The 9,361-nt window shown below is 42.6% G+C and overlaps 1 protein-coding gene across 1 annotated transcript; it reads left to right on the top strand.

Moving 5' to 3' along the window:
* Positions 1-3,644: 3,644 nt before the first annotated feature.
* Positions 3,645-8,867, top strand: SERPINA7 (serpin family A member 7). The gene is made up of 5 exons (XM_007183004.2): positions 3,645-3,681; positions 5,216-5,851; positions 6,920-7,193; positions 7,897-8,044; positions 8,591-8,867. The coding sequence occupies exons 2-5, from the start codon at positions 5,233-5,235 to the stop codon at positions 8,786-8,788; spliced, it is 1,239 nt and encodes a 412-aa protein (XP_007183066.1). The 5' UTR covers positions 3,645-3,681; positions 5,216-5,232; the 3' UTR covers positions 8,789-8,867.
* The last annotated feature ends 494 nt before the right edge of the window (positions 8,868-9,361 follow it).

The following is a 9,361-nucleotide window of genomic DNA, read 5'->3' as shown; positions in this document are numbered from 1 at the left end:
TACTGCCTATGTTTTCTTCTAGGAGTTTTATGGTTTCAGGTCTTACATTTATGTTTTTAAACCACTTTGAGGTTATTTGTGTAGATACTATAAGAAAGTGGTCCAGTTTCATTCTTTTGCATGTGGCTGTTCAGTTTTCCCAACACTATTTATTGAAGACACTGTCTTTTTCCCACTGTATATATATTCTTGGTTCCTCTGTTATAAATTAATCAATCATATAAGGATAGGTTTCTTTCTGGGCATTCTATTCTGTTCCATTGATATCTATGTGTCTGTTTTTGTGCCAGTGTCATATAGTTTTTTTAAAAATTAATTAATTAATTTATTTATGGCTGTGTTGGGTCTTCATTTCTGTGCGAGGGCTTTCTCTAGTTGTGGCAAGTGTGGGCCACTCTTCATCACGGTGCGCGGGCCTCTCACTATTGTGACCTCTCTTGTTGTGGAGCGCAGGCTCAGTAATTGTGACTCACGGGCCCAGTTGCTCTGTGGCATGTGGGATCTTCCCAGACCAGGGCTCAAACCTGTGTCCCCTTCATTGGCAGGCAGATTCTCAACCACTGCGCCACCAGGGAAACCCGGTTATACAGTTTTGATTACTATAACTTTGTAGTGTAGTTTGAAATCATGGAGTGTGATACCTCCAGCTTTGTTCTTCTTTCTCAAGATTGCTTTGGCTATTCGGGGTCTTTTGTGCTTTGTACAAATGTTAAGATTATTTGTTCCAGTTCTGTGAAAAAAATTTTGATGAAATTATGAAACTTTGAAATTGATTATCTAGTCTAGTAGGGGTAAAGGCAGTTGAAAACCCTATAAGGGGAATATCAAATGAAATGACAAAGTAATTAAGTGGTCCTCTGTATTATAAGGGAGATACGTATTTTTAGATTTGGTTGAGTTTACTGATATGGCTGCACTTCCTAAAGATTCTATATTCAATGTGCTAGCTCCAGCAGCTTTACATGGGACCGAAATAATTATTTTAAATATAAGAACTACCATACGACCCAGCAATCCCACTACTGGACATATACCTTGAGAAAACCATAATTCAAAAAGAGGCATGTACCAAAATGTTCATTGCAGCTCTATTTACAATAGCCAGGACATGGAAGCAACCTAAGTGTCCATCAACAGATGAATGGATAAAGAAGATGTGGCACATATATACAATGGAATATTACTCAGCCACAAAAAGGAACGAAACTGAGTTATTTGTAGTGAGGTGGATGGACCTAGAGACTGTCATACAGAGTGAAGTAAGTCAGAAAGAGAAAAACAAATACCGTATGCTAACACATATATATGGAATCTAAAAAAAAAAAAAAAAAGAAAATGGTCCAAAGAACCTAGGGGCAAGATGGGAATAAAGATGCAGACCTACTAGAGACTGGACTTGAGGATATGGGGAGGGGGAAGGGTAAGCTGGGACAAAGTGAGAGAGTGGCATGGACATATATACACTACCAAACGTAAAACCGATAGCTAGTGGGAAGCAGCCGCATAGCACAGAGAGATCAGCTCGGTGCTTTGTGACCACCTAGAAGGGTGGGATAGGGAGGGTGGGAGGGAGGGAGATGCAAGAGGGAAGAGATATGGGGACATATGTATATGTATAGCTGATTCACTTTGTTATAAAGCAGAAACTAACACACCATTGTAAAGCAATTATACTCTAATAAAGATTTTTTTTAAAAAAAATATGTTTTAGAGAAGATCTTACACATTAACAGTCAATCCATCAATTTCATCTTAGGGAGAATGTTTTTGCAGAAAGGAGAACTGAACAGTAGTCTGGAATGGGAGGGAGGTGGAGTACAGGGACTGTGAAGACTTGGAATGGGGGAAGAGAATCAAGATAGTAGACGAAGGGGAAGAGAATTAACAGTTTCTGGATCCCTGCTATGTGCCAGGTACTATATAGGAGCTATATATATACCACCTCTAAATTTTACTTGATACTCCTGATAACCACATAATGTGGGGATTGTTATCATTCTACTCTAGAAGAGAGGAAACTTAAGTTCAGGGATGTTAAGCAACTTGCCCCAAATTACACAGTTCTTACATAGCAAAGGCATGACAGGAGCACAGGACTCCAGAGCACAGAACAGGGGAGTCTTGGTGGGGGGGGTGGAGGGCTGCCCTTCTTATTTGTCAGCAACAGATCTTGCAGTTGCTACCTGCTAGCAAAGCTCAGCTGAATCAGATATAGCAGAAAATAAGCTGTGCCATTGTGTGACTATGCCGCCAGAGGGCACAACTTTGGAAGTTTTCTTTCTAGACTGTCTGCCTGTTTCGTCTGAAGCAAATACTTACAACTGAAAGAGCAGACTGTGTGTTGTATACCAAGAGTCAGTATGGACTGACCTCAGTGTTGGGAGATCTGAACTCTCCATTGCCTTGCTGCAGGACAAATACACCCATGACCATCCTATATGTGAGGTGTGCCCTCTCCTGTTCGGTTTGGGCAGTGGGTGTCAGGTAGTTGGAAAGATCCTTTGGGTTCAGGACTGATAGCAGCAGTAGGATTTTGAAATCCCATTGTTAAGTGTGGTCATTTCCACACAGTAGGAGCTCTGTCTATGATTGCTTGAGAAGAAACAATGTCACAGTACAATCATCCTCTATCTAGTCACTGCTTTGTCAAAATCCCCCAGTGGCTTTCTAATGCCCTCAAGGTAAAGTTTGCACTATTTAACCTGGTTTCCAAGTCCTACCATAGACTGTGATCTAAGCTTATCTCAAACTAGCTCCCATTTCCTCAACACTCACCCCAATCTTAACATACACACATCCTTAACGTAGTCCTGAAGCAGTGAGTGTCTGGAATTAGATGCTTCACATCACGCCCTGCACATGGTAAATACTCAAGAAGCAGGAGTTTCTACTGCTACTACTACTAGACCTAGAAATTGGCAGAGGCAAGGTCGAACTCAGGTCTCCTGACTGAGTCCAGTGCTCTTTGCTCCCACTGCGCTTTGCAGCACACAGTTCAGTACATAGTGAATGCCGAACAATGAAACCTTTGATTCCACTCTCCTTGGCTCCTTCTGTGTTCTCTTTTGGGGTCCTGTGGCACAGGCAATGGCACAGGTGATTTTAGTGACCAGAGGGCAGGACTGCTTTCCCCCTGAGCAGACGTAGATGTGTACAGCATCAGAAGTCTAGAGTTGGAAGCTACCTTTGACATCATCTCCTCCAAGCCAATGCATAAATAATTTCTACAGCACCCATTAAAGAGGTTCACCCAACCTCTGCCTGTGTGTATCTTTCCCTCAAAAGGCTGCTGATCCCAGCACTGTTATGCCGTGATGGGGAAAATAGTCTTTGCCCTGCTGCCTCTTGGCACTTTTGCCCTTGGTTCTCATCCTGCCTGCTGAAAAGATACATTTCCTAGCATGAACCTGGGCCCTGCCTGCTCTGACAGTCCTCTTCCTCTCTTGTTATAGATGAAGGATGTGGCAGCAAAGCAATCATTCAAAGTTCCATCCTTATCATTTTTCACTTTGTTCTTTTTGGCCTTGGTTTTGTACACCAGCTTTGAAACTATCACCCCAGGGCTAATGCCTGGGGTTAATGAGTAACTAAGAACACTCTACTTTTGCAATACAGGGCATGTTATAAAAATGGAAAGATTTTGCTTTCTGAGAGATACAAGTGGCTTCTTGGGCATACGCTGTAAGTACTTTTTTTCTCTTTTGGAACCTTGAGCATCTCTATCAGCAAGACAGAATCCCAAATAACCATGAGCTCCAAATTCTTAACTCTAGAGGCCAAGGTCTAAGTGTGATCATCTTATAATTGACCTCCTACCAGCCTCCGTGACTTTTTCAGGAAAAGGACTTTGGTGACAATGTGGAGATTTGATAGAGGGGTAGAAGCAGGGGGATTGGAGTGGGAGAGATTGAAGGTCGTGTGACCTGCTAGGAGCTGGTGAAGTAGTTCAGTAAATGAACTGAGGCAGTGACAGTAGAAAGGGAGAGAAAGGAACAGTTTTGAGAGGTATTTAGAAGGTAGTACTCATAAGGCATCATGACTCATTAGATGTGGGGAATGAGAATGAAGAAGCCCCTAGGATGACTCCCAGGTTTCTGGCATGGGAGCCTCAATAGACAGTGATGTGGAATGAAGATGAAGGAGCAGCCTTGAGGGTGAAAAAGATGATACGTTTACTTTAGGAAACTGAGATTTCCAAATTGAAACTGAGGTATGTGTGGAACATTCTGGTGGCTATATGCAGTAGGCAGCTGGACAAATGGCTAGGAACACAGGAGTACACTCTGCAATACAGTATGTAGTTTTGTGCAATGGCAGTTTAGTTCCTGGAAGTGGATGAGATCACTCAGGAAGAGAATGGAGGGCTATCTCTTCCTTCCTATCACTCATGTCCATTGTCACTGGATTCCACAGCTGACTCCCTTTCTCTGCTGCCTCGTACTCTTACAGGCTCGGAGAATCTTACATCATATTTTCTGGCTTCTGCTCTAATAATTTAAAAAAACCTGAATGAGTTTAAGAATAATAGTGATAAGATGTCTTGCAACTTAAATATGACTCTTTAGATGATACTGATGGTGAAAGAGATCTGAAATGCAAAAACTATACTTTCATCTTCCTGTTGTTTAGAAATGTTCCTGTGACTTCCATATGTTGCATGAATGCATTAATTGCAGATCATGACCTTGTACATGGCTCCATAAACTACCACCCTTCCATTCCAATTAAACATGTCTTGTGAAAATTATTCTCCTTTTGTCTTTTATCCAAAGAAAAGTACAAGTATTCTCTCATCCCATCTCTCATAGATTTTACCTTAAGAAAAACACCAAATTAAAAAATTTTTAAATTCTTATCTGTAAAAAATAATGTAAGCAGAGAGAGTGCTAATTTTATCTAAAGAGTCTTCCTTCTCCAAAAGGTTGCCTCTGGTTCAAAGAAAAAGTAATTCAATTTCCATAAATTCGATTTATTCCCAGAGTTTTCATATGTCACTATTACATCTGAATGACAGTCCTTGCCATTATTTCTGTGGCCCCAGGAGGCCACTTATTTCCTGTTCCTACTAGACGTGCCATCAGTTCTTTAGGGGAGAAACGCCAGTAAATATTTTCTACAGTTTTACTAATCACGATGGGTGACTATTATATGTTTCTGGTTCAGAGTTTTCATCCAGCTAAGATCCCCAATGGTTTTCTCACCTCATCTCTTATAGATTACCCTCCTTCCAAAATGCCACTGTTCTTCTATCTGGTTCTCTTGGTACTTGGGCTTCATTGTGCACCACCTAACAGCTGTGAAGGCAAAATAACCTCCTGCCTTTCCCCCCAACAAAATGCCACTCTCTATAAGATGTCATCTATCAATGCTGACTTTGCATTCAACCTGTACCGGAGGTTCACCATGGAGACTCCAGATCAGAACATCTTCTTTTCCCCTGTGAGCATCTCTGCAGCTTTGGCCATGCTCTCTATTGGGGCCTGCTCCAGCACCCAAACTCAAATCCTGGAAAGCTTGGGGTTCAACCTTACAGACACCCCAATGGCAGAGATCCAGCAGGGCTTCCAGTACCTGATCTGTTCACTGAATTTTCCAAAGAAGGAGCTGGAATTACAGATGGGAAATGCCCTTTTCATTGGGAAGCAGCTGAAACCACTGGCAAAGTTCTTGGATGATGTCAACAACCTCTATGAGACTGAAGTCTTTTCTACAGACTTCTCCAATGTTTCTGCCGCCCAGCAGGAGATCAATAGTCACGTGGAGAGGAAAACCAAAGGGAAAATTGTGGGCCTCATCCAAGACCTCAAACCAAACACCATTATGGTTCTGGTGAACTATATTTGCCTTAAAGGTAAGGTTCTAAGATGTCCATTTCTAGTTCAGTGTTCCAATAATTTAATGGGGCACTTGGGGAAGCTCGTGGTGTCTTCTCACTAGCATCAGTAGGTGTCCCTCATACTACAGTGACCTGCTTCACTGGACATAGCTGTGTGTAGTTTTGGATCTTCCAGGAGGGACACACAGCTCGTGGATGAGCCCAGGAAATTTCTAGGGAGAGGGAACTTTCAGAGAGGTTAGTTACAATGGTATGAACACCTTGCTCACATCTAGCTACAGAATCATGGTTTCCAAAGGATTTGGTGAGGTGAGACAAGCTTGCACTTGGCAGGTAAACAGAATTAGTTTTAAATCTTAAAGTGACCCTCACTTGCTGTTCATTCTTGGGCATGTTACATAAAGACCTCTATCATGTATTATGTACCCACTATATACTAAGCACCATGCTACATGTGTGGTTTACACACATTGTCTCATCTAATCTTCACAAGTGCCCAGGTTCACACAGTTAATAAGTTTCAGAGCTGGTATTCCCACCCAGGTTTGTCTGATTCTAAAGCTGGTGCTTGTAACAACAAGAATCATGTGACTCTTTCCTGAAGGTGCTGTGCCCAAATGATTTCTGCTGGTTCTACAGCACATGTCAGCCACGTTTGGTGGAGGAGTGAACGATTCTTGGCCACAAATCACACACTTGTAGACGGATAAAACGGCAGAACAGATCTGTTGTCTCATTTCACCCTGTGTGTTGGATGTGCTTATGCCTTTTTACGGAAGAGGAAACTGTGGCTCTGATGGGTTTAGTGTAAGTATAGTGGTTCTGAACACAGATGGAACATCTGTTGAACATGGAGTCTAACAACCCTGGGTGTGACTCCTGGCTCTGCCACCAGCTACCTGGGAGAACATGTAAAGTCACTTTCTCTCCCTGATCCTCAGTTACTCATTTGTAAAACTGGTTGACAGAAGGTACCTACCTCTGTGGTGGTATTAATTACTAGATTAGATGACTGATAGAGAAGTTCATATTGGCACAAATACTGGTTTTAAACAAACAACTCTCTTCTCTTTGTATTTTAAGCCCAGTGGGCAAATCCTTTTGATCCATCCAAGACAGAAGAGGGTTCCAGTTTCTTAGTGGACAAGACCACAACAGTGCAAGTGCCCATGATGCACCAGATTGAACAATACTATCACCTGGTGGATACAGAGCTGAACTGCACAGTGCTGCAAATGGACTACAGCAAGAATGCTCTGGCACTCTTTGTCCTTCCCAAGGAGGGCCAGATTGAGTGGGTGGAAGGGGCCATGTCATCTAAAACACTGAAGAAGTGGAACCGCTTACTGCGGAAGGGGTAAACATCTTAGATGATGTGAGAAGTGGAGGGTGGGCATAATGGCACAGAGACCGAATTCAGCAGAAATCCAGAGGCAGGAGAATCACTCTGAACCACTTAAGAGCTGTGTGTTGATCACTACAGTATAGTGAGGACATACTCTTTGCCAATCCCTTTGTTGGGCATGTTACATACTTTATTTCATCCAAGCACATCAACAAACCTGCAAAGGAGATAGTATTACAGGCATTTTTCAAATGAAGAAATCAGGACTAGAAAAATAAAATGAACTATCCAAAGTCAGCCAGCTAGTAAATTGGTGCCTTCCCAGAGTCCAAGTGGAGCTTGGGGAATGGGTAGGATATTGATAGATATTTCATACTGAGCTGGAAGTGCTAGATGGAAAACCATGAAATTCCCCCTGGTACTACCCATTGACATTCATGCCACTGGCTTCCCAACCTTCATGAACACCCCCAGAGATTATAAGTGGGTCACATCTTCCAACTTCCATTGTTGCAGTCCCAAATGGGCTGAACCAGAGAGCATTCCTTCCAGGATAACTTCTGAGGTTTTGGTGCCACGTGTTGACCTGCATAGTAGTGGTTGTCAATACCTAGGAGAGGAGCAGCACCCAATACAATAACATGGAGACAGAGAGGGAGGGAATCATGAGCTTGGTGTGCTGATAGCCATATGTCCCCTTCCCCTTTCTCCACAGGTGGATTGACTTGTTTGTTCCAAAGTTTTCCATTTCTGCCACATATGACCTTGGAGCCATCCTTTTGAAGATGGGCATCCAGGATGCCTTTGCTGACACTGCTGATTTTTCTGGACTCACAAAGGACAATGGTCTTAAACTTTCCAACGTAAGTTGGTAAATTAGAGTCCTTTAATATCCTTTAGATGTAAGGGCCATTGAGAGTCAGTTAATTCAACTCTCTCATTTTATCAGTGATGATTCTGAAGCCTGTGGAGGCAGAATGACTTCTCCTAAGCCAGGTTTACTCCAGGGCCATTCTCATTACCCCCAAACAAGTTATTGTAACAGTTACTTCCATCCTTGACCTTCATGTCCTAAATGATTCTGTTAGAAGAACTTAATCATCAGAATTGACTCTGATGTGATACAGTTCTTGAGGAGGTGGCGGGGGCAGGGGACAGCTTAATAAGTGACTTCTAGAGGCAGAAAGCCATGGAAAGAGTGGTGGTTCCTTGACAGCTAGCTCTAAAATCACCAGAGAGTCATTAACTACACTTAGACAAGTGTCCTTCATATTCAAGCACCATCAACACAATACAGTAAAGGGGTGGCCCCATCTTTCCTTCTTCTTCCCTGCTTCTAAACTGTTCCAAAGATGTTTCCTGTTTCTTCAGGGGATCAGCAGTGTTTATTCTCCCCCCCCCCTCCACAGGCTGCCCACAAGGCTGTGCTGCACATTGGTGAAAAGGGAACTGAAGCTGTCCCTGAAGTCAGATTTCTGAATCAGCCTGAAATAGCTCTTCTTCATCCTATCATCCAGTTTGATAGATCCTTCCTGTTGTTGATATTGGAGAAAAACACCAGGAGTATTCTCTTTCTAGGGAAAATTGTGGACCCAACAGAAGTGTAGTTGGGAAAGAGGTTGTTGGCTAATTGCATGTGCTTATTGCAATGAGAAATAAATAAATAGTATAGCCTGATGTGATCGATGTGGGCTTGGATGTGCTTTCCTTTGTACAGGGGTGGAGACTGGACCCTAGCCGAACTGCATTGGGTGTGAAAGAGGCCACTCTTATGCTCAGATAGTCAATGAGTGACTCATTACCCAAAGCACAAGAAGGCCCCATGTCAATGCATTCTTCTTTGTCAGAACCCCAGTTAGTTAGCTCCCAGTTAGTTAGCTCCAACGAATTTTACTGGGCTGACAAATGTCTTGTCTTCTGCCCTCTTGGAGAATAGTTGAAATGCATGTCAGGTCCTCCTAACCCATTATTTTCATAATAAGTACAATGAATATTAAGCAACATAAATGCAGTAGATTATATATGAACTTCTCAACCTCCTTCCTCCCACCCCATCAAAATTGTTCTCTGTGTTCTTGCCAGAACTGCCATTGGTGGGTTGTAAAAAGATATTTTCACTACAGGGCTGAGTCACAGACTGAGAGCTACTGCTAGGGATGTCGCTTTTGTGACCTAACAAG

Source organism: Balaenoptera acutorostrata, chromosome X (genome assembly GCF_949987535.1).
Source record: "Balaenoptera acutorostrata chromosome X, mBalAcu1.1, whole genome shotgun sequence".
Lineage (NCBI taxonomy): Eukaryota > Metazoa > Chordata > Mammalia > Artiodactyla > Balaenopteridae > Balaenoptera > Balaenoptera acutorostrata.
Note: the sequence above shows the minus strand (reverse complement) of the source record. Positions and strands in the feature narration are given on the sequence as shown.

Coding starts and splice junctions, on each gene's coding strand:
- SERPINA7 (XM_007183004.2), top strand. CDS start 5,233: ATGCCACTGTTCTTCTATCTGGTTCTCTTGGTACTTGGGCTTCATTGT. Junction 7,194..7,896: donor AACCGCTTACTGCGGAAGGG/GTAAACATCTTA, acceptor CTTTCTCCACAG/GTGGATTGACTTGTTTGTTC. Junction 8,045..8,590: donor ATGGTCTTAAACTTTCCAAC/GTAAGTTGGTAA, acceptor CCCCCTCCACAG/GCTGCCCACAAGGCTGTGCT.